At 41.9% G+C, this 24,066-nt stretch overlaps 1 protein-coding gene across 2 annotated transcripts in view; it reads right to left on the minus strand.

Moving 5' to 3' along the window:
• LOC116834877 (ABC-type organic anion transporter ABCA8-like) overlaps positions 1-24,066 on the minus strand; it is a 65,823-nt gene that overhangs the window by 19,071 nt on the left and 22,686 nt on the right. For both annotated transcript variants that reach the window (XM_032797277.2, XM_032797278.2), the window contains exons 10-23: positions 22,619-22,790; positions 21,472-21,530; positions 20,564-20,674; positions 19,287-19,462; positions 18,040-18,159; positions 16,747-16,885; positions 14,828-14,918; positions 13,794-13,933; positions 11,334-11,453; positions 9,285-9,486; positions 7,484-7,650; positions 5,915-6,042; positions 2,358-2,495; positions 1,392-1,505 (exon numbers count right to left, since the gene is read on the minus strand). In XM_032797277.2, the coding sequence (XP_032653168.1) occupies positions 1,392-1,505; positions 2,358-2,495; positions 5,915-6,042; positions 7,484-7,650; positions 9,285-9,486; positions 11,334-11,453; positions 13,794-13,933; positions 14,828-14,918; positions 16,747-16,885; positions 18,040-18,159; positions 19,287-19,462; positions 20,564-20,674; positions 21,472-21,530; positions 22,619-22,790 (1,877 nt within the window). The remainder of the gene's footprint in view (positions 1-1,391; positions 1,506-2,357; positions 2,496-5,914; positions 6,043-7,483; positions 7,651-9,284; positions 9,487-11,333; positions 11,454-13,793; positions 13,934-14,827; positions 14,919-16,746; positions 16,886-18,039; positions 18,160-19,286; positions 19,463-20,563; positions 20,675-21,471; positions 21,531-22,618; positions 22,791-24,066) is intronic.

Genomic DNA, 24,066 nt, shown 5'->3' on the forward strand with positions numbered 1-24,066 from the left:
AAATGTCTGAATAGTGTACCCTGAAATATTGGTTTTCATTTTTTATTCTTCATTAACCGGTGTCTGAAAAATGTTAACAAGGTAGCTCCAGGACAAAGAGTCTTGCTATGATTGTCGGCATTCATTAAAGCAAACCCAAGGATGTATCTCGTTTCAGTTTAGATGAGCATGCTGTGTATAATAGGACAATTGAATGGATGGATAAAGAGATACGTCAGGGAATCGTGCGCAGATTTAATATTCTCTGTGTATTCCTCACACATCAACAGAAAGCTATCCATTAATTATGGTATTTTTCCTACAGGCTGGGAAGACTGAGGGAAAGACGGGGGGAAGAGAGAGAGAGACTGTTATTGTCATGTCTATTTTTATATATTTGGGAGGTCCTCAGACATTACCGTGATGGAAGCCATTGTGTACCTAGGGTAGCTAGATAGATCCCTGATACAGCTCTGTTGCTTTCAGTGAAAGACTTCAGAACACAAATTCCTTCATAGTGGTAGATAATCACCTCTTAGTCAGTCATCTAGTCCAGGGGTTCTCAGGACAATTTTTTTGGTGGCCTCAGAGTGTGGCCACCAATTCTCGCTGGTGGCCACTCTCACATTTTTTCCTAAAATACTTAATTAGCTTTAGGCAAATCAAATAAATACACACATATATACAATCAAATCATTGTAATTTACTTACTGCTAGCTAGTTAAGTCTGTTGTGAAAAGTGATATGAACAAACATACAGGTATCACTTTTCATAGCAGATTTATTCAGCCCAAAGCCTGAGCACCACCACTCTTGGAAAGGTGGGGAACTCATCGGCTGCCTGCTCCTACAGTGGTGTGCACCAGGAGACTCCAGAGAGGAGCACCCCTGTTGCTGGCCTCAGTAACCAACACCAAGACAGGACATCCAGGAGCAACAGGGATGGGAAGCGGCCACTGCTTTGCCTCCTCTCCTCTAATCACAGCCCGGGAGGCTGTGGCCACAAGAAAAGCCTCGGGTGGCCACTTTTGAGAAACACTGAAAGTCCATCTGATCTGCCTGCAAACTAAATTTTATAATTGCAATTTGATATAGTATGTAACCTCTCTTCTATTAAACCTGCCTTCTTCTACCATGAGAGTACCTGTCTTTGATCTGTTACATATTTGTACACAGCTATCCCTCTGCCTTTGCTCTCAGTTTTATTTCTCTAGATCGGTCATGCCTTGGTCTTTTAGCTGTTTCTCAGAGTGGTTAATTTCAAAACCTTTTAGTATTTTGATTTCTCTCCTCTGAACTCTGCAAGCTATGTCCTTGTAAGAATGTGACAGCCCAAACCAAATGCAGTACTGAAACTGAGATCTATCCAGGCCTCCCCTTACATAGTGTCTGCTAAAATTCAAGGATTTTACCTTATAATCTTGTATGCTGTTCATTGCAAAGTGGGGTGGGAAACCAGGAAGTAAAATCAGCAAAAAACCAAGATAGATCGGAATAAAATAATCCCATACTTCTGGACGATTCACCTAGGGGTGAAAAAAAAATCAAAAAACATCTGAAGACGACATCTGCATTGTATTAGTCTGGGTATCGCAACCAGAGCTGGGCAAATAGTTGTTTTTTTTCTTTGCTGGCAGTTCAGAAAAATTTGGGGGAAAATTGGTTTAGGTCAAATCAAATCTGAAAATTCTGAAAGATTTCCACAAATTCAAGAAAGTCTGTTTCAGGTGGAAGGGCACATTTCATTCCACTTGATTTGTTTTGTTTCCAAGTATTTTAAAAGGTCTAGAGTCATAAAATTTGGGAGGCGCCCCCTTATCACTTGTAATCCAGCGGTTAAGGTACTCATCTGAGATGCAGGAGAGCTAGTTCAATTCCCCTGTCTGCCCGATATTGGACAGGGATGTGAACTTGGCTTTCCAACCACCCGGCTGAGTGTCTGAAACACCAGGCTACAAGGAGGTCCCCTGTGTCTTCATGTCTCCTCCCATAGCCTCTCCTCTCCATACCCCTCTCCTACTCCACACCAAAGACTCAGTGATTAGGGGGAGGCACCAGAAGGGAAGTGGTTCAAGACTCATGATTAGAGAGGGCCAATGAACCCCCGAAGAAGTTTCTCCTACAGACAGGTTATGGTGCAGAGTTCTCTTTTTCACAACAAAAGGATATGAGCCAAAGTCTCCACTTGTATATGTGGGCCCAACTCTACTAAAAATATATATATATTTATACTAGTGGTGAATTTGGACCTATACATATAAAGAGAGAAAACAAAATTGCTTCCTAATAAAAAACTTGATCACATATTGAGCAATTAGATACCTCTTTCCCAACCATATGTTTTAGAAGCATTCCTGGCATGAAGTTATGACACTTACAGAAAAAAATGGATGACTCCAGATTCGAATTTGTGCAGTGGAATTTAAGGTTCGCAGCAATGCATTGCTAATGATGTTCACAAGCACTGGAAAGCAGTTGATTGTTTCTATGCTGCACATAACTGTAAACCTGTAGCTCTGAAGAAAAGCAAGACAAGACAGAAGTTCAAAGGTGTTTTCTAATGGAGGGAGAAACCAGGAAAACTATTCATCAGTTTACATTCCCACTCACTACAAGATGAATCTAGGAATGCGAGAATTAGTTTTGCCTATATGTTGGCAGGAGTCTAGGCTACAGCTTGACCTGCTAAAATTGAGCCGAAAGGTGTTAGCCTGTATCTACAGAAGATTAGTAAATGTGGTTGAGTTTAAGTCAGGCTTACCTCTCATGTATATGGACAAACAGACTCAGACCAGTGAAACATCCCTCATTTTAGTCCCATGAAGACAATAAATTATGCACCATTACACCTCTCCTATCAGTGGCGGATTTAGAGTAGGTGGGACTCTGTGCTCAGCTTCATTTTGGGGGACCCTGGTTGGGACCCAGCCAAGAAAAAGAACATTCTCTCTTATCTCCCTCAACCCCCATTTTTCATTCTTTTTTTCTTCCTCCTCCTCCTCTAATAGGAAGCAAATGAAAATAAAGTGAAGTACTTTGATTGTTTTTGTAGCCTAACTTATTTTTCCACCGACCACTCGAAAATCGCTGAGGGTCTCGGCGGACCACTTAATGATCTTCCCAAAGATTGTTTGTACCATTAGCTAACTACTGCAAAGTGCTTTGGATAAGAGTGCTTTATAAAAAAAATTTTTGGTACAGGGGGTTGGGGTGTGCAGTGCTTGCCTGGGACAGCTCCTGTTTGGTGTGAGGGATGCAGGTGGGGATGTGGGGGGATGCAGGAGTCAGAGTGGACAGGAGTGTAGGGGGGTGCAGGAGTCACGCAGGGCAGAGGGCTGGGGGGGGTATGTGTAGGGGGAGTACGGGGGCCCCACCCTTGCTTTGCCCTGCCCCAATTCCACCCATTTCCCAAGGCCCTGCCCCTGCCTCTTCTCCACCCCCTCCCCTGCACTCGCTGTGGCCCCACTCCTCCCCCTCCCTCCCAGAGCGACCTAAGCGCCGGCAAACAACTGTTTGGTGGCGGGGGAAGCGCTGGGAGGGAGAGGGGGAGGGGCAGGAACACGGCACGCTCGGGGAGGAGGCAGGGGAGGAGGGAGCTTGGCTGCTGGTGGGACCAAGCTTCTGCCCCCACAGCTGCCTGGCCCTGGGGCCCCCTGTCACTGGGGAGCCCCGTGCCAGGACACCCTGTGTTTTACTATAGATCTGACTACTCTGACTCCTATGAAGACCTTGGTAGATTGTAGTCCTTCCAATCCTCGCACAGGATTTGGCCTCTCCACTGGACAAAAGGTCAATTTGTTGGCCTCTTTGTCAGTTCAAGGTGGCCCTTTATGCCCCCCGCTTCTTTCTATGTTTCCTGGGTCTCTTGAATCAGATAAAAACTGTCACTTCCCTTTTTCCTGGATGCAGGGAGAGGGCTACTAAGGCTGGGTATCTGCATAACCGGTGTGATTCATGAAAAATACCAACCTCTTAGAGTACATCTACACAGAGATGACAGACCCCTGGCATGACCACAGCTGGCTTGTGTCAGCTGACCTGGGCTAAGGGGCTAAAAACTTCTGTGTAGATGTTTGAGATTGGTCTGGAGCCTGAACTCTGGGACCCTCCACTCTCATAGGATCCCAAACTCGGGTTCCAGTCAGAGCCTGATCATCTACACAGCAGTGTTTCAGGCCTGGAGCCTGAGCCCCACAAACCTGAGTCAGCTGACCCAGGCCAGTTATGGGTTTTTTTTATCCCTGTGTAGACACAGCATGAGTGACTCCAGATCTCCCAGGAAATCGTGCCCAGTGAGCTAGGAATGCACAAATCCATCTAGCATGCTGTCACAGAGTCCCCGGGCGATGCTCTGGAACTGCTCCCCACCAAGCCAGTCAGGACTTTGGGGAGCCTCCTCTCCCTTGGAGCAGACTTGTTCAGGGCAAGAAGCTCACACGTCTTCACCTCCTGGGTCTCTCCTTGGAGCATTCAGCATCCTCTGCCCCTCGTGGGCTTCCCACACGAGCCCACCCAGCGGGGTCCTGGGGAAGCCACAGGGCTGCACCCCCACTTTGCAGTCAGACGTGACTCTTATCCAGCAAAACAGAGGTTTATTCGATGACAGGAACAGGGTCTAAACAGAGCTGTAGATATAGTGAACCAGACCCCTCGGTCCGGGTCCATTCTGGGGCAGTGAGCCAGACCCCTAGGTCTGCCTTCACTCCTCGTCCCCAGCAAGCTCCAGACTAACCCCCTCCAACCCCTCCTCTCTGCTCAGCTCCTTTCCCGGCCAGAGTCACCTGATCCTCTTTGTCTCCAACACCTTCAGCTGGCCACCTTTGCAGGGGAGGGGCCCAGGCCATCAGTTGCTAGAGAAAGAGTGTTCAGGCATTTAAGGTGCACTGGCCCTTTGGCTCTGCAAGCACTCACACACCCTTATCCCACCACCTAGATACTTAAGAACTGCACAGGGGACACTGAGGCACCAACACAGTGTTCAGAGCAAACATTAAGAACAGTCCCAGTTCGTCACATCCCTTGACACAAAGGCCTCTAGATATTCTACTGTCCATATCATCTGGCCCATCCCAATACAATAGCCTCTGAAGTTTTCATGCTTTCAAGGACAGGGTGAAAGATACAGTTAATATTTATAAAGTTAAAGCCATATTTCACAAGATACTGTATGTGTCTGCAGTATCTGTCACAGTCATATATCACCAGATTGTTTTGCATTTAAAATAAAGCGCTGTTCCATTTTTAGGGCAAGTTCTAGAGACAACTCCTGGTTTTGCAGATCAATAAAGTGCATCCACAATTCACTGCGAGGGTAAAACTGCAACCACAAAAATTAAGTGTGTGACTGACCCAGCTCAAAATCAGGCCTTTCCTGCCTAAATATAAGCCCATTTGCTTACCCATATAAGATTATTGCATATTATTTAATACGAGATGGTCTAGATCATCAGTCTGTGATTTGCCCAGTGTAAGGAGCCAACTCTGGAGCTGCCTTGAAGAGGAATTGTGAATTCTAGAACTACAGTCTCCTTTCTGATCTCCCCACTACTTTGAGGAGGGAGTGTGCTATGATCTGCCTGTCCCTGGTACAGCGCACACTTCCCAGTGCACCTGTGCAGCTCTGCCCTGTCCTGTTCAAGCACAAATTCAGGAAGGGGGACAAAGTGGCTTCGAAGAGCCTGACACCCCCTGTACTAGAAGTGGTGCCATGGAACCTCAAGCCCCTTTTCTCCTGGATGCAGGAGGGTCACAATCTGGCCATATTTGAATTAAATTCTGATGTGTTTATTTTGCAATTTTGTGAATTTCGCTTTGGCTTATGTTTGACATTCATGTCTTTGACGCTTATCCATCAGGAGCTTCATTCAGACAAGTTCCACAGAATCCACATTGGCATCTTAGTTAATTATTAAGGAAAAAAGGAGATGCACACTACCTGGTGCTCACGGGATACTTGTATAGCCCCATTATGTATTAGCTTCTCTGTGATATTTTTCCCTGTTGCTATTTCCAGCATTATGTTCTGAGTCTCGAGAGCGTGGACGAAGTCCTGAATGCTTGAACCTGGTATGAAGGCACCAGCAGAGAATTCAAAATCTGAATTTTTTTTATTTTTTATTTTTTTTTTTACAATAAAAGTTGTCCTTGGGTCTTTCGTAAAGTCCCCACCAGGACCAGAGAAATAATAATAAAATAAATCCTATAGAATTCATACACCATTTGTGTAATAATCCATTGCATTTTCTCCACAGTTAGTTAACTTGCTGCTTCCAAATTTTTGCATTATGAATTGACTCACTACTCTGCTGATACTCTGCTTGTTTAAATTAGTTTACTGCCCTAATTCTTCTGTATTTCAGCTGTTTTACTACTCCTATTAATTTCTGTTCTCTTGCTATCATGCTTATGATACTTCTCCTTTGCTACCTTGTCTGTCTTTCTCTCTGACACCTTCTCTCCTGTCACTGAACGCAAAGTCTCCCATCTCACGTTCACCTGCTTTATTAAATTCCTTCCCTCTTCCTTGCTTTCATTGCCACAGTGCTCACAACCCATTCCTTCTCAAACTCTCTGTGCCCCATGGCTCCTTCTCCTCACAACGTAAGCAAGGTCTCCTCAGTCCTCAAAAAACCTGGATCCTGCCTCTCCAGCTACCATCCCATTTCATTCCTGCGGTCCATCAAAAGCAGAGTCCACAACCAACACATTGACGCCTTCTCCAACTCCAGTTTGGACGCTTCCAATCTGTTTTTCTTTTTTTCCACTTGGGTGTCTAATCTGCTTTTCCTTTACAAATCTCAGAGCTTCTTCTCCACCTCTGTCCTCTTATTCAGAGCCTCATTATATGATCAAATACTGCAGTATCAGGGCTGCCACCTCTGACGATTTTATCGGTAGTTTCACAATATTGGTAGTTTTTATTAAAGCCCCTCTGGAATCAAACTGCATGAGAATCTCAGCTTTCATTTTTTTAAAAATATCTAGCCCTCATATTTGCTGTGAAAAAATTGGAAAGATTAAGCAAATGTACCTTGACAGCAAATAAAAAGAATGTAATATATATTTTTAAGTAAAAAAAAAATCATGATTTTTAGTTAGTCTTATGATTTTTTGAGGGCTCACTCATAATTTTTGAAGCTTAGGGTTGGTGTACTGCAGCATCCTTCTCTCAGGTAGCCGACACACACATTACCCTCCTTCGTTCAATACGAAATTAAACTATAAAAGTGATTTGCCTTCCAGGTGATCTGACAATGCCATTCTTCTCCTCAGATCCTTCCTCTGGCTTCTTGTTCAGCCTCACATCCAATATAAGCTTTTTGCCACCATCTCCAGATCACCCTGCCCTTCTCTGCTTCTTGGGCTGCTGTCCTTGTTGAGCCCTATATTGCCCTCTACAACATCTGCTCTGTCAACATTCCCCCCTCCCCCATCAAATTTCCTTGCAAAGCTAAAAGCAGAGGCGTAGAAAAAGACCAACCTTGCTCTTCTGTTTTGCCCTCACCTGTTTCATTGAAGACTAAAAGGCTTGTGACTTCCTTGTGAGATTGTTTTCCAGGAGGAAAAAAATACAGACCAGAGGACAGCTCCCAAGAATTTAATCGTTTCCATAAGTGAAGTATGATTAAGTGGATAGCTATAGGTAGTATAAAAAGTCCACACAGCAGTAATCTAGATTGAAGAACAGATCACAAATGAGTTTGGAGACAAGACATTTTGCAAGCTGCATTACTATAGGGGGAGCTGGTAGCAACCCATATATTTTGATTGTATTAAGAAAAAAAGATTCTTGCCACTTGATTTTGAAAAGCTGTAACACTCTCATTGTGTATGTCAGGCCTTTAAAATTCCACACGAAGAAAGCTCTAGGGTTAGAGAGGTGCCTTTTCTTTGACCCATGAAATTCCATTCAGGTTTGGCTGAGATATAAATTTTTGTAAATCACCATTTCCTTTCTATTGCTTATGTTCCTTAGGAAAATTATGGTAGCATGAAAAAAAACAACTGAACATGAACATTCTCATCTAATGCCGGGCTGACACCACTGCCAAAGCAACAGCAGCATATGCAGCACTGGGAACCTCAGAAGCAGACAGCCTCTACAGGGGGTGTAGGGAAGAAAGCTGGGATTCCGGTGACCCCTGCCTCCAGGCACAAACACATGTATCCACTGGCCCATCCCTTTCTCAGAAGACACCAGATGGAAGGTGCTCTTGCAACTTCCTGGGCTGGTGGGGGAGGAAAAGGGATCCAATGAACACTTCCAACCAGTTCTAACTGTAATAACCAAGGAGCTAGTTGAAAGTTTTTTACAATAAGACTTTCTGCTGGAAAAAGAGTTTAATTGAAAACAATTTTTCTTCACAGAAAAATGTTTAATTTTTTTTCCATTGACAGGACATTTCTACACAAAATTAAATTAAAAGATTATATTTAGTTTCCTTTTAGAAAGTAAAAAAAGATTCTAAATTTAGGATTTTTTGTTTTTTTCCTTATCTTTTTTTCATTTCTGCCATTGAATGCAACAGAATGAATATCTAGGGTTTTTCTCTCTCCTTTTTCTCTCTCTCAGTTCTAACTTTTCACAACTTCCTTAAAACTTTGGAAAAGTTATAATTTTTTCCCCCAAAGTTGGAGAAGATTTGAAAATGTACAAATTAGGGGGAAAAAAACAAGAAACAATAAAAAGTTGAAAGAACAGACAAACATTTCATTCTTTGCATTCATTGACACTATGGGGAAAGGAAAAAATATGAAAGGAGAAAAAAATATTTTTAAACATTTTATTTTTTTAAATACTAAGATTAAATGAAAATTTTATTCTTTTAGTTTTGAAGTTTTCCCAGCCGTGAAAAAAAACTATATTTCAAAATGATTTTTTTAAGAAAGAACATGGGCTTTACAATTAGCGCCAATAATCATATGGCTCATTTAATTATGTACCATTCAGTATCATTATGTACCATTATGTATCATTCAGTGCAAGAAACTCCCGGTAATAAATTAATAATGGGTTGAGGATGCATAGTCAGGGAAGCTTTTGTGTAGCTGGAATTGGCAAAGTAGGCATTTTCCCAGAACACTGGTTGATCAGCTTTCCATGTCATGAATCATTTAGAGCAAATATGTGATTTACAAGCAAACACTGCAGTGATTGAATTATTTCTAATGTTCCAGGAACATTCAAGATGAGGGGGAAATGGATTCCTGAAGTTCCATCCTAGCCCACTCCACAGACAGCTGTGATATGAACATCCTCCCACAGACTGATTTCACCTAAACAAGTCAGAAACACTGGCACGTACATGGATCTAAGGGTTTTATCTTCATGCTTCAGCTTTAAGAAGCGAATTCTTGCCATGGCAGAGACTTGCTGTCTCCAGAGGGCTGTGCCACTTACAGTCGCCTTTCCTATGTCTGAGAGTGACAGGAGACCTTGTTCCATTTCATCAGCAGAGAAGACGTCTCTTTCGTCGTCTGCCTGCTCCTCACTGAAAACACCGTAATCTACAAAGAGTTTTCAAAGTACATAGTTCAACATAACTCCTTGACAATGTTTTTCATATGTAATAAAAACAGAAACAGGGCCGGCGCAACCCATCAGGCGACCTAGATGGTCGCCTAGGGCGTTAACATTTGGGGGGCGGCGACCGGATCTTCGGCCGCCCTGGTCGTCATTGGTATTTCGGGGTCGGGACCTTCCACTGCCTAGGGTGCCAAAAAAGCTGGCAGTGCTCCTGAACAGAAACACTGGCAGGGACAAGAATACACACAATTATCATCTACTGACCAGTACTACATGGCAGGCTGAACATAACTATCTTCTAGTTTGCTACAAGGGAAGAGATCTCAGTTAAGATGGGCTCTTTGGGCAGTATTAAGTAATCGAAAACACTTTAGGACCTTGAAAGGATTTACAGAAAATCCATCTCTCATCCACTGTTCTGTATCTAGAGATCTCTTAAAGTTTTCTACTCATGAGGCTTTCCCCCCATAGTTATACACTTTAGTAAAGGACACCTGAAGGTTAAAGTATTAAGTAGAATTGTTCATATTTAAATCTGATGTTTCAGGTATAAATAGACCCCAAGCCACCATGGAGACCCCTCCAAAAGGAAATGTTCAGCATTCATGGAAACCTGTGTTTTCATAAAATAGAACTCCTAGGAGTTAGGGGCACTCTGTGGAATAGCACCTGGATTCACTGTATTAATTAAAAATAAACAAATAAAAGACTAGAGACATGTATAATATTCAGACACAAAGTGTACGTAGACCAGTTGGATTTGAGAATCAGAGTCACTAAGAACAAGTACTCACTGTGCTCTGGTTAGCATACTGTCCTACATGCCTGATTCTGCACCCCTGACTTCCCAGGGAGCAGGATCAGGCTCTAAATGCATAAAGTTTTAGGCCCATCATCAATTTTATTAGACGCAGTTAAAGTATAAGAACAATAAACTATTCTTGAGTGAAAGACAGAAACAATAAATACGTTTTCTGAAATGTAAAAAAATCAGTGTTTGATACAGTCCTTAGTTCTATAAACTGAAACAAAAATCCAAAGTTTGGGATTTCATCTTTAGCAGGTTTCAGAGTGGTAGCTGTAAGTGGGCTTTTGCCCAGGAAAGTTTATGCCCAAATACACTTGTTAGTCTCTAAGATGCCACAAGGACTCCTCGTTGTTTTTGCATCCTTAGCAGAGATCACTTAAAACAATTAGAAAAACTACAGTTAGAATCACAGGCTACCACTTCAAGTTTTAAGGATTTCCTGGTCCAGCTTGCAGGCTAAGGAGGCTCTGCAGGCAAGTCTGGCAGCTGGCCTCTCAGCAGGAAGTCTGCAAAAAGTCTGACTAGAACAAGCTGGGTTGAGTTCTGCATCTCTGTCTGAGGGAGCAACCTGCTTTGTCTCTGTTTTTAAGGTATGGATTTTAAGAAATCCAATCCAATCTAAAAACTGGGCACTGCTACACATTCTTCCCTGGACAATTCAGGTGGACATTGCAAAATAAGTTGCATAATGAAGTCTATGTTACAGACTTTTCTAAAAATCGAATGCCTGCCTCTTTGTTGTTGTATCTTATGAAATAATTACATAAGCACTTACCTCATCACCCATTTAATATTTGATAGCAAGTCAGGAGTAAAAAAAAGTCCTCTTTCTGTGTCCTACATGTTTGGATTTCCAATTGTTTTTAGCCATGTTTAAAAATATAGTTAACTATTCAAAGCAATTTTAGCTACTCATTTCTATCTCTGAGGATGCTGCATAAGATAAGGATTCATATTTAGCATAAAAAGAGCATAAGATGAATTTAAAAATAATTTTCCTTGGCTGACCCAGTATTTTACCTTTTTGATCAGTTGCAGCTTCACCCTCCAGCTTCAGGAAGACATCTTCCAGAGTTGTCATGCTGACGCCATAATTAATAATCCCCTGGTCAGAGTGGCTGTCTAGGCCACAGAACAGATCTGCATGACAGAAGAACACATGTACCTTGAAGGCATAAGAAAATTAAAATTTATCTAGGATAAATTGTGCTCTCACGTATAGAAATGTAAATCTAGAGTAATTCCTGACTCGCTTCTGTATCTGAAAGCGGAATTTAACCCTATCTTCTAATCCGAGGGTAACCATTAGAACTATGGGTTTACCGAAATCTCCAGGTCTCTATTTTCAATCAGTCTTCATGTTTGACAATATGCTGCTGAGTATTTAAAGTTTGACTTGAAGTTTTACTGGAATACGCATGCTCAAGAGTCAAAAAAATACCAGGTGTCAATTTTGATTGTCCACTTTTAAAATTTTCAATCACCTTTACCCACTCTCCCATGCTACCTCTTCTGCATGGCAGGAGTTTCCTGGCAATGATCTGCAAAGGCAACTCACTATCCTCTTTCAAATTCGTCCTTAGAACTCTTAGGGTACGTCTACACTGCACGATTATTTCGAATTAGCTTAAACCGATATTACAAAACAGATCTAATAAAATCGGTTTAGCGCGTCCACAGTGGGATCCCGAAATCGATTGTTTGCGTCCATGGTCCAAAGCTACCATCGATTTCAGGAGCGGTGCACTGTGGGTAGCTGTTCCTCAGCTATCCCATAGTTCCCACTTCCGTGTTGAGAGCACAGTGCCTGATGGGGCAGAAAACACTGCCCCGGGTGGTGCTGGGTACAGCCTCACCCCTCCCTTTGTGAAGGCAGCAGACAACCCTTTGGCGCCTTTTTCGCGGAGTGCATTGAGCAAACGCCATAGCACAGCAATCTTTCCCTTTTTTTTTTCACGTGGTGGTGGGGGGAAATAAACTGAGGAGCTGTTCCCTGAACCACGCCAGACACTGTGTTTGAACCTACAGACATTGGGAGCTCAGCCAAGAATGCAAATAATTTTCAGAGACTGCTGTGGACTGTGGGATAGCTGGAGTCCTCAGTACCCCCTCCCTCCCTTCATGAGCGTCCATTTGAGTCTCTGGCTTCCCGTTACGCTTGTCACACAGCGCTGTGTATCCTGGAGTTTTTTATTCAAACGCTTTGGCATTTCGTGTTCTGTAACGGAGCTGGATACAACAGATTTGTCTCCCCATACAGCGATCAGACCTAGTATCTCCCGTACGGTCTATGCTGGAGCTCTTTTTCGATTTCAAACTGCATCGCCAGCCGTGCTGATCAGAGCTCCACGCTGGGCAAGCAGGAAATGTAATCCAAAAGTTCGCGGGGCTTTTCCTGTTTACCTGCCCGCTGCATCCGAGTTCAGATTGCTGTCCAGAGCGGTCAGTGCTGCACTCTGGGATGCCGCCCGGAGGCCAATAACGTCGATTTCCGTCCACACGAACCCTAATCCGAGTTATCACTATCGAATTTAGCGCTACTCCTCTCGTTTGGGAGGAGTTCCGAAATCGATTTAAGGAGCCGTTTAACTCGATATTAATGACGACGTCGTGTGAACGGATACAGCGTTAAATCGGTATATCGGCCATTAAACCGATTTAAAGTCGCAGTGTAGACCTGGCCTTAGCTGCTATTATGCCTTAACCAACAACCCAGCAAGGTTTAGACAGCTGATTCACTGGGACCACTGCCTTTCCCACCAACCAGTTTCATTTCATTATTTTCTTGGGTTCTCCTCATTCTTTGTTTAATTTACCTTCCTACCATTATTTTTCAAATTTCAACCTTTTGTGCATTTTCAGGCTCTGGCTAGGGGAGGACCTGTAAATGCCAAATTGTGGTAAGACAGCCTGTGCTTACAGTATTTCCAGCCCAGCTGGAAACACAAAAGTAGTAGAACCCTTATGACGATGCATGGACTCAAAATTCTGGCCCTTTGCAGATTCAAAGAAATATCAAAATTTAAATAATTAAACTGAAACTAAAGTCTTATTCCCAGGCATGCTGGAATATTTTATATAATGGGGCTGCTAAGAGCCGTTGAACCAAATTGTAAACCCTGTATATAATGGAATCCACTTCAAGCCAGGGTGCGTGGCAGTACCCCCAGTACCAGCACCTATATTGATTCCTTTCAGTCTCCTTCATCATTACCCTGCATTTAACAGAACAAACGACTATTTGTGTCAACTTCAATTTTTCTGTACGTTCTCATGAATGGAAGAAAAACACATATTTTGATCTTAAATACTTAGAGAGACTAAAATCTTCAAAAAAATTCCTTATGCAAACATTCATCATCAGTAGGTAACCTTCCTGATGGAATTCAGGAGCCAGATACAATATCTTTCAACATTAACAGAAAAAAGAGAAATAATTCTATGCATAGTAGATTCTGGATTATGTAAACACATAATTACCTGGAAATTTATCGACATTTTCTAAGGGCAGCGTATAACTCAATTCATTTTCACTCTGTCCTGTGAAAGTGGCATCAGGGATGTACTGTCTGACCAGCGATATGATGCTCTCACAGTCACAAACCTCACTGACATGCATCCTGTTCATATTAAGAAGGCAAAGGCTTATATTTTCACAAGAACAATGTATTTATCGTTATGATGTCGTATACCAAGAAAGCCAAATCCATCAGTCCTTACTCTGGAATAATATCCAATCCCTGCAGCAGATCTTATTTAGACAAAACTTCAGTGGAAATTTTGTCTAAATAAGGATTGAAAGATTTGTTACCAACTCCTTGTGTTATACCAACCTCATATGTTGGCTAATGTAATAAAACAAATGGTTAGGAATAACCAACCAATTTAACAGTATCCACGGGAAAATTTTGGCAAAAAGAGTCTTACAAAGTGCCCAGTTCTGCAAGGTGCTTAGGATCCTTAGTGCCTACTGAAAGGAGATGAGGGTACACAGCATCTTATAAGAGATGCCCAGAATTTTAGGATCAGGCTGAAAAGACAGATGACTTTTAGGATGGAGTGCCCTCTGAGCCAACAGCGCTATTACCTGGGGAAGTGAATCACATCTGCTTCATGGAGCATTTCGTTACTAAGATACAAGGAATTCGGCACAATAATGAGAAAAACAAATTAACTGGCTGTAAGCTGAGTTTGTATACCCAAGGTGTAACATCAGATGAAAGGTGATCTCAGATCATAGTGCCTTAAAAATAAAATTAACAGCAACAATATATTTATTTTTCATAATTGGAACCATAGATATTGCATGTGCCAGGTTGGGGGAATGTTTTGACACAGTCTCCTCAATACATTTTGAAGTTTTTATACTCATTCCAGTTAAGCTATATTAGGAAGCATTTATATTTAAATTCCCAGAGATGTTGCTTGATAGGAATGAAATACCGTTTCTTCTGCTGCTGTGATGCAAATTTAGCACTATGAGGAATATTTTCAAATAAAATAAAATAAAATACCTTAAGTGATACCCAATCCCCCATTTTTTCTTCAAAAACAGAGAAGATCCAACACACTTTATTCTCCCATGTGAAATAAAAGCTTTCCGGTCTAAGGAAAGAGAAAAACAAAATCATTTTTATAATGGAACTCACTTTCTGAATAAATTCTTCTTGAGTCATTAATAAAATTAAGAATCTAAAGTACAGCATCTAATAAGCAGATCATAGAATGCTGATTACAAGACATGGAGTGAGAATTCAAGAAAGAATAGACATGCAGAGGTTAGAGGTGAAGAGAATAATTTAGGAAGGATTACCAGCAGAAGCGGGTTTTTAAAGAGGAATTAAGACAGATGGGGTGCATGATGGACACATGGGAAACCATTGCAAGAATAGAAGCAAAATGATAAAAAACAGAATGTCAAGGGTGAAATTGACCAAGGAAAAGGACAATAGAAGGACTACAGAAAGCAACCTGACCCTGACAGAGCAACAAGTGCAGTGCAAAACCTGGAGACATATGTCCACAGCTATGATGATGGATACCCGCCCCCCAACACACCTTTAAAAATCCAGGGGTTCTGCACATGCCCATCACAATATGTGGTGTAACTCATCCAGTGCATTTAATACCCCAGACAATTACTCTGCTCTCAAATGAATTCTCATAGAACAATGATAAAAGACAAAAACACCCCATCAAAACACTTTTCACAAAGCAAGTCCTCCATGTCTGACCTCCCAAGCCTTGTTCTCAAAGGAAACCTGTATAACATCTTCAAAAGATGAGCCTGGGAACTTCAATTCATGGCTACACTGGACACTGAAAACCATGAACTTAACAGAGACACTAGTTTTATGGCCCCATTACAACAATTTGTAACACACCTGCTGCCTACTAACCCTCCATTGTCTTATGACTGCAGAAGTATTAATTGGTTGCTTCATTTTAAGCAGTCTCCTACAATGTGTGTGAATCCCTTAGGTTTTACAATCTGCCCCATCTTGTATTTAGTTTCGTTACCTTCTCCAGACCTGAGGAAGAGCTCCGTGAAGCTCAAAAGCTTGTCCTTTCTACCAGCAGAAGTTGGTCCAGTAAAGGATATTACCTCATCTACCTTGTCTCTTACAAAGAGCATAAGCAGTGAAAGGGTACAACGAGGTTGTGGTGAGATTAGGTAAGGAGGCTGCTGTGGGTGAGGATGACACAGTAAGACTATTTCACAGCCACATGTACATTCAGAATTAGAATAGTATCTCAGATGTTACTGTAATGTTAATAGAGATGTGAAGGAATTAAAATAATCTCTGCCTCCAGATCAAGAGTATGACAAAGGAAGGATGCTAATATCGGGAAATGAAAGGGGAAATTATTTAGTGAAAATGGTAGGACAGCAAACTGGACTACAGAGTTGCTCATTCATTTGCAGGACAAGACTGGTGCTTCAGTATTGCAGCAAAGCCTCCTCATTTCTGACCAGAGGACTATTAAAATGATATATTTAATTCAAAAAAAAAAGACACACCCCCCCCTCTCCAGGATAAATAGTCAATAGCAGATGGACATGAATTCACACTATATGTGGCCCCTTGTAACTATGATTCTAAAGCAGAACCAGTTTACGGTGAAGTTGGATATAGTGAAACTCAACTTATCAGTGAAGCACAAAGCCCTGAATTGCTTCATTGCAGTTCAATGAGTTTTTCTTCCCAACCTTTCAGTCCTTATTGAGTCAAAACTTCTATTAAAGGCAATGAGGATGGAATTCCAGTACCACTAAAGTCAATGGAAATTTTCCCATTGATTCAATGGTACCAAGATTTCAGCCTAAGAGTTTAGCCTGAGCAAGGTCCATTCTAAAAGAAAACTTTGCTTATAAAATCTTATTCCATCTGCTTATAAAATCTTATTATCTAATGAGATAAGCTGGTCTCACCAGCAAGGATATCAGCTTCATCCATGAATTGGGTACTGAACAGAGTCACTCGACCATCTCTGCGTTCTTTCAGTAGGGTCCACACATAGTGTCTGGAACGGGGATCCAATCCAGCAGTTGGCTCATCTAATAGCAAAATCTACAAACAGGCGTGAAATCAGACCTTCACTGTGTTGCCAACTCTCATGATTTTAGTGCGAGTCTTGTGAAAATTGATGTTTCTTTTACAGCTCCAACTGCTGGAGTCAAGAGATTGCATGAGAGTCTCAGCTATCATGTTTTAATAAAGTTTGCAACCCTCTTGGTTGCAGGGAAATGACAGAAAACATGATCTGAGGGCACTTATTGGCACAAAACCCAGAAAGCAAACAAACAGAACCCTTAGATTTTTTTAATATCATGATTTTTATATGAAATGCATGATTTTGGGACCTGACTCAAGATTTTCAAAACACTTAAAGGTTGGCAATACTGCATTCAGATTCACTTACAATGAATAATTTTTGGTATATTTACAGATTTGAGTAGTTTTAACTCCTTAATTTTCTTTTCAGGTGATTTTAACATCAAAATGCAACTTCACAGGCTTTTCTCCATGGCGGAATCCAAGAAAGTTAATCTGAATTAACTAAAGGTATGAATTTTAAGTGGATTGGTTAAACCACACTAAATCCCTGTGTGGCCATTGTTCTTCACAATTAAAGTGGCTTTAATTAACTTTGGAAGTGAATTAAACTAAACTGAATTAAGGCCACTTTAATTTTGAATGATAGTGTCCACACAGAGATTTAATATGGTTTAAACAATCCACTTTAAATCCAGACCTTTAGTTAATTCAATTTAACTTTCCTGGATGTGTCTATGGAGACAAGCCCTATGTCTGTATTTTTACTGGTTTTCCTAGTTTATTTATTTATTATCCTTTTTATTTGTGCTAAACATGGTATTTATGTAGCCTCAATGTATCTCTCTTTTGTTTGTTAAGTAAATTTCAGTCAATATTCTGGAATCATTTAGTATTTTCCAGTCTTGTTCCTTGTACACATCATATTGTTTGAGATGATGTTTATAAATTAATGGCATGAAAATGTACTTTGTATGGTCTCAGTCCTGCAAAGACTTACTCATGTATCTAACTTTACGCACTATGAGGAGTCCTATTGAAATCAATAGGAGCTAGGGTGCTCACAGTGTGTAGAGATAAGTATGTGCGTAAGTCTCTGCAGGATGAGAGACCGTGTTTAAATACATACAATACAAACACCAGTTGTGCATATCACCACTCCTTTTCACCTGTGGATCTCCTAACATGGCTATCCCAAGAGACAACTTTCTTTTTTGTCCACCACTCAGTTTATTAGCTTGGGTGTCCTGAATGTTGATAATATCCATCAGTTTCAAAACTTTTTGCACCTGGAAAATGATAGAAAAATAAACGTCAAGGACTGGTATGTTTAGGCTTTTGGGTGCTATTATTCCCAAAATATAAACTTGCAAGTAACCGTTTCACATAACTACAGTGGTTACACAACAACACATGTGTCTGTCAGCTGGTCCTGGATGCTTTTTTGCTAGATAACAGTGACGCAGCAAGAACAAGAGCAAGAAGAATTGTAGTAAGATCTTGATTAAGCATGCCCACAGGCCAACGTTACATACTGAGAGACCTGTGTTCATCTGACAGCAGCCTGGCCAGGTTTGCGCTTCTGAGGTCCAGGTGTCACATTCAACTAGATTACTCCTGAAACCTCCAGTTCTACTCATCCTGCAGAAACTATACGGATTGAGATGTCATACCTATCTTCCATGAATCTATCTAGCTCCCTTTTGATCCCCATTATAGTATTGGCCTTCACAACACCCTCTGGCAAGGAGTTCCAGAGGTTGAGAGTGCATTGCATGAAAGAATATTTTCTTGTGTCTGTTTTAAACCTGCTACCTGTTAATTTCATTTGGTGGCCCCTTGTTCTTGTATTATGAGGAGGAGTAAAAAACACTTCCTTATTTACTTTCTCTATACCACTCATGATTTTACAGACCTCTATCATATCCCCCCTTAGTCGCCTCTTTTCCAAGCTGAGAAGTCCCAGTGTTATTAATCTCTCCTCATACGGAAGCTGTTTTATACCCCTAATCATTTTTTTTGCCCTTTTCTGAACCTTTTCCATTTCCAATATGAGGCTGTGAAGTAGAAGTCCTTTCCAAGTGAACATATACTTACCTCTGCAGCTCTCAAACTGTGGGTTGGGACCTTAAAGTGGGCCACAACCCTGTTTTAATGGGGTCCAAGGGCTTTGGCGCTGGGCAGTGGGGCTCACGCTTCAGCTTCAGCCTCAGCCCTGGGCAGTGGGGCTCAGGTCATAGGTCCCCTGCCTGGAGCTGAAGCCCTCGGATTTCAGCTTTGCCCCTCCTCACCTAGCCAGAGGCGGCAAGAGCTTGAGTGGGCTGAGGGTTTGGTCCCCTCTTCCTGGGGTCATGTAGACATTTTTGTTGTCAGAAGGGGGTCACGGTGCAATGAAGTTTGAGAACCCCTGACTTACCTCATACTCTACTTCAACGGACCGAATCCCTTTGATTTCAGCAAAAACTCGCAGATTTTCTTTCACTGTTAAAACTTCAAACTGAACATTGAATTGTGGGCAAACCCCATATAATGCTCTAATTTCTTCCAGATCCTCTATTTCTGATAGTTTGTACTTGTATATGGTTGCAGAACCTGTACACATGAACAAAGAAAGATTGATGATGTGTCCTTTGTTCTTTCACCCAAGCACATTTGAAATTAAGGAGTCCTTGTGGCACTTTAGAGACTAACAAATATTTAGCTTTTGTGGGCTAGAACCCACTTCATCAGATGCATGGAGTGGAAAATACAGGAGCAGGTATTAATATACAAAAGGATTGGTGATATATGCCATCATGGGCCAGCAATGCTCCTCTGTCACGTACATTGGCCAAACTGGACAGTCTCTATGCAAAAGAATAAATGGACACAAATCTGACATCAGGAATTACACAAATCTGACATCAATAACAGACCTAAAAGTGGCCGTTCTTCAACAAAAAAAAACTTCAAAAACAGACTCCAACATGAAGCTGCAGAACTGGAATTAATTTGCAAACTGGATACCATCAGATTAGGCCTGAACAAAGACTGGGAGTGGTTGGGTCATTACAAAACCTAAATTTAATTTCCCCAATCCTAATTTCTCCCTACTGTTACTCACACCTTCTTATCAACTGTCTGTAATGGGCCACTCTCTTACCACTTAAAAAGTGATTTTTCCTCCCTTGGTATCCTGCTGTTACTTGTTTTATCTCGTTAGACTGACCTCACACTTGGTAAAGCAACCCCCATCCTTTCATATATTTATACCTGCCCTTGTATTTTCCACTCCATGCATCCGATGAAGTGGGTTCTAGCCCAGGAAAGCTTATGCCCAAACACATTTGTTAGTCTCCAAGGTCCTCCGTGTGTGCTGGAGCTGCCTGAGGCAGTGCAGGGCCGAGCTAAGGGGAGAGCAGGGGCTGGAGCTGTGCTGGCAGCAGCACCAGAAAGGACCAGCCCAGAGAACAGAGCTGGGCCAGGAGCAGAGCCACACCAGCCAGAGGGACAGCCTGGAGAGCCGCGCTGGAGGCAGAGCCGCAACCGCGCTGAGGCAGGAACTGGGGCTGTCTGGAGCCAAGTGAGGTGAGCAGCTGGAGAGTGCTACAAGGACTCCTTGTTGTTTCTGCTGATACAGACTAACAGGGCTACCACGCTGAAATCTGATATCAAGCGCATTCTTCCTTTCAGTTTAGAAGTGTATCATCATACCATCTGATGGCTGGGAAAGTCCACTGAGGATGTTTAGTAGAGTAGTTTTTCCAGCTCCACTATGACCAAGTAATGCAGTGATCTGGCCTTCATAAATATTTAAGAACAAACCTAGTATAAAAATAGTATTATGTTAGGATTAAAGTTTGTGAAGTAAATTAAGTCCTTCCTGTCTCTTTCTATGTGCCCATCAGCAAAGTCTGGTGTCCAGGTACCAAACATGACAATTAAAGGAATAAGATTTCTGTCTAGGAAGAGATAAGCAAAGTCAGAAATTCAGAACCCATAATGTGAGTTACATCTTCAGTAACCAGGTTCAAACTTGCAAGACGTTTTTCATTATATTAGTAAAGAGGGTGCAATGGGGAGAAAGAGACTAGGTGACCAGACGTCCCATTTTTATAGGGACAGTCCTGTTTTTTGGGACTTTTTCTTAAATAGGTCCCGTTTTTTTCACAGTTGCTATCTGGTCACCCTAAAAGAGACACAGATGTAATAACTTTTAGAAATATCTTCAATTGCTTTACTCTGTTCCTACAGTGGTCACTCCCTTTTATTCTTAGTAAAGATAGAAATACAGTCACAGGATAATCATCAGTTGCATGAATTAGGTTTTGGGATAGTCTTTCAAACACTCATGGTGGATACAAATTTTGCCTCTTTACTTCTTGCACCTTCTGATTTCAACATTTTTTTACAGCTACTATTTTTTCTTCTTATTTAACAGGGATTAAATGTTGCAAAGAAAACATTTGCAATGTCCCTAGATTTACACGTTAGTAAGTACGGATAAGCAGAATTATGGTTTCGTCTCACAATAAGAAAAGAGCAGCCCTAAGATTTCAGAACTCGATTGGGTTCATTTTTAGTTAAAATCCAAGCAAAAATGTTTAAGAAACTTTTCATACCTCTCAAAGCTTCTATTTTCTTGCTCTTTGTTTTATATGTTTTTTTAATATTGTTGAGTCTAAAGGAAGGGAAGCAAGTTATCATTAGTACTGGATTCTAATTATTGAGTAAATACTGCCTTGCACCATAATAGATAATACTACCTTGATCATATATAATGATTTGCTTTAGTAGGTCTCAAAGTGCTTTACAAAGGAGGTCAGTAACATTATCCCCATTTTACAGATGGGGAAACTGAGGCACAGGCAGCAGAGTGACTTCCCCAAGGTCAGTCAACAAACAGCAGAGCTCAGAACTCACGTCTCTGGACTTCCAGTCCAGTCCTCTCTCCACTAGATCACCTGACCTCCCTAGTAATTTACACCTGTTCAAGGCAGTGTATACCTCATCTGGTAGCCTTTTAAGCCTGGACTACACTGGGGGGGGGAGGGAAATCAATCTAAGATACGCAACTTCAGCTATGAGAATAGTGTAGCTGAAGTCGACGTATCTTAGATCCAATTAAAATTACTTACTTCATGTCCTTGTGGCGTGCCGCGGCTTCCCCGCCAACTTCACTTCCGCCTCTCGCACTGCTGGAGTTCAGTAGCCGACAGGAGAGTGATTGGGGATCGATTTATCGCGTCTACACTACACGGGATAAATCGATCCCCAATAGATTGATCGTTACCCGCCGATCTGGATAGTGTAGACGTACCCTTACAATCCCCTTTCACAAGTGTCAATGTCTACACAGAGTGGAAGATCAGCCCCTTCATGTATAAATATATAACGTTACATCAGATTGTCTTTTTACCTTTGAAGGCTTTGGAGATCAGATCTGAAGTAGGTTGCAGGTACAAGGAGTTTGGCTTCCCCCCCATATAGTTATTTTTGGACAAAATTAACATCACAAAACCAATTTACAATTTGGCTCAGTTCACGTATGACTGGCCTGATTTAGTTCCTAATCTCATCTGCATGGTAACAGCACTTTGTGAAAGAACGTATTCTCGAAAAATCCCACATAGGGGAAAGTGGAGTAGGCTGAAGTAAAGCTAAATTGATAGCTGGAGCAAGGACAGCAACAGCTGCAGGGGAGCTCTGTTAATCCTCCGATACCTTATGTAAACTATAGGTTTCTTCTTATATTCAGTAGAGTTTTACCTGATGGCTTCCTTTCCATCAAACTCTGGAGGCACTGGCTCCATGCTGTCATTGAAGATATGTTCATGGTTTTGTTCAATTTCAGGTCTCTTATCAGCATAACCTCTCTTGCTTTTACACCAGTATGATGGCTTCAGGCAGAACAAAGGGGGATACTTCATATCGTATTTGTCTAATTGGGAACAAAGATGATGAATCTTTAGTTTATCCAGGCATAGTAGATTAAAGCCTAATTCATGGCATTAAACACTTCTAGCGTCAAAAAGTTTTAAGGTATTTATTTGCCTACGATGCAGATGGGCACCTTGTAGGATTTTCAAATGTGCCTAAGCCCTTAGCGCCTTTAAAAATCCCATTAGCCACCTTTCAGCATCTTGAGGCCCCCAATTACCTTTAAACATCTGACTCTTTATTGATTTCAGCACTGCAAATCCAACCCTCTACAGCCACAAAAGACCAACTGTTAGAAGAACTGGTACATCTCTCTAGCAAAATAGGAGGGCTTTGTGTAGTTGGGTTTACACGCCCATGTGTTACAGAATCCATTTTGGGCATAACAGCACTTAAGAGACAGGAGGAAATCCACTGCTCTGCAGATGTTTCCACCCATCCCTCAGCACAGCCGGTTCATATAAAGCCTCTACTCAGGTTACTTTAATCATTAGGCTAAAGTAGACTCTGTCCTGCAGCTTCAGCCTGAGGATCAGGCCCATGGTTAATCTCTCAAGTGGCTGTCCTAGCTGTTAGCACCAGGTGCTGGGTTCAGGATTTGACCTATCATGAGAAGATACACATGCAAAATGGAAGGTGAAGGGGGAAATCACATTTCCCAAACATGGTTGAATAATTTTGGCCATTTTATCAGGCTGACAGCAATGGCTTAAGAGGTAGGAGTATGTCATTGGTATTTCTTTAGTTTCCTTGGCCTTGTCTGCTCTCATTACAGGGCTGGGTTAAGGCACAGGCACTATAGGACTGTGCTTAGGGCTCTGGCTCCTGGAAACATTTAATGACCTCTGAATCTCAGACACCATGAAATGGAATGCAGAAACGTCCACCTGAGTCTATAGGTGTGAAGGGTTTGACCCATTCCAATAGATGTTTGCTCCAGGACTTCTTTGAGGGCTCTCACCCACTGTGCACATGGCAGGAGGAAAGAGTGCAGTGGGCCCCATGCAAGCAGAAACAACTTGGCTGCTGGGATAAGTTTTGTTATTTGCTACTACCCCTGGAGGAAAGGGAAGTTCTGCTGCTGGGGGACAGGAAGGGGTGGGGACTGTTGCTAACACTGGAAGTGGGGAGCAGGGTCATGTTGCAGGGGCTCTGGATTGCCTTAACTTTGTTCTGTATAGCTTATGATGCCAGAAAGCACGTACTGGAGCAGTGGGACATTCAGCTTTGAATGATATTTTCATATTCAAGGGTCCAAATTTCATGACTGTTAGTAT

Source organism: Chelonoidis abingdonii, chromosome 13, assembly GCF_003597395.2.
Source record: "Chelonoidis abingdonii isolate Lonesome George chromosome 13, CheloAbing_2.0, whole genome shotgun sequence".
In the NCBI taxonomy this organism is placed as follows: domain Eukaryota; kingdom Metazoa; phylum Chordata; order Testudines; family Testudinidae; genus Chelonoidis; species Chelonoidis abingdonii.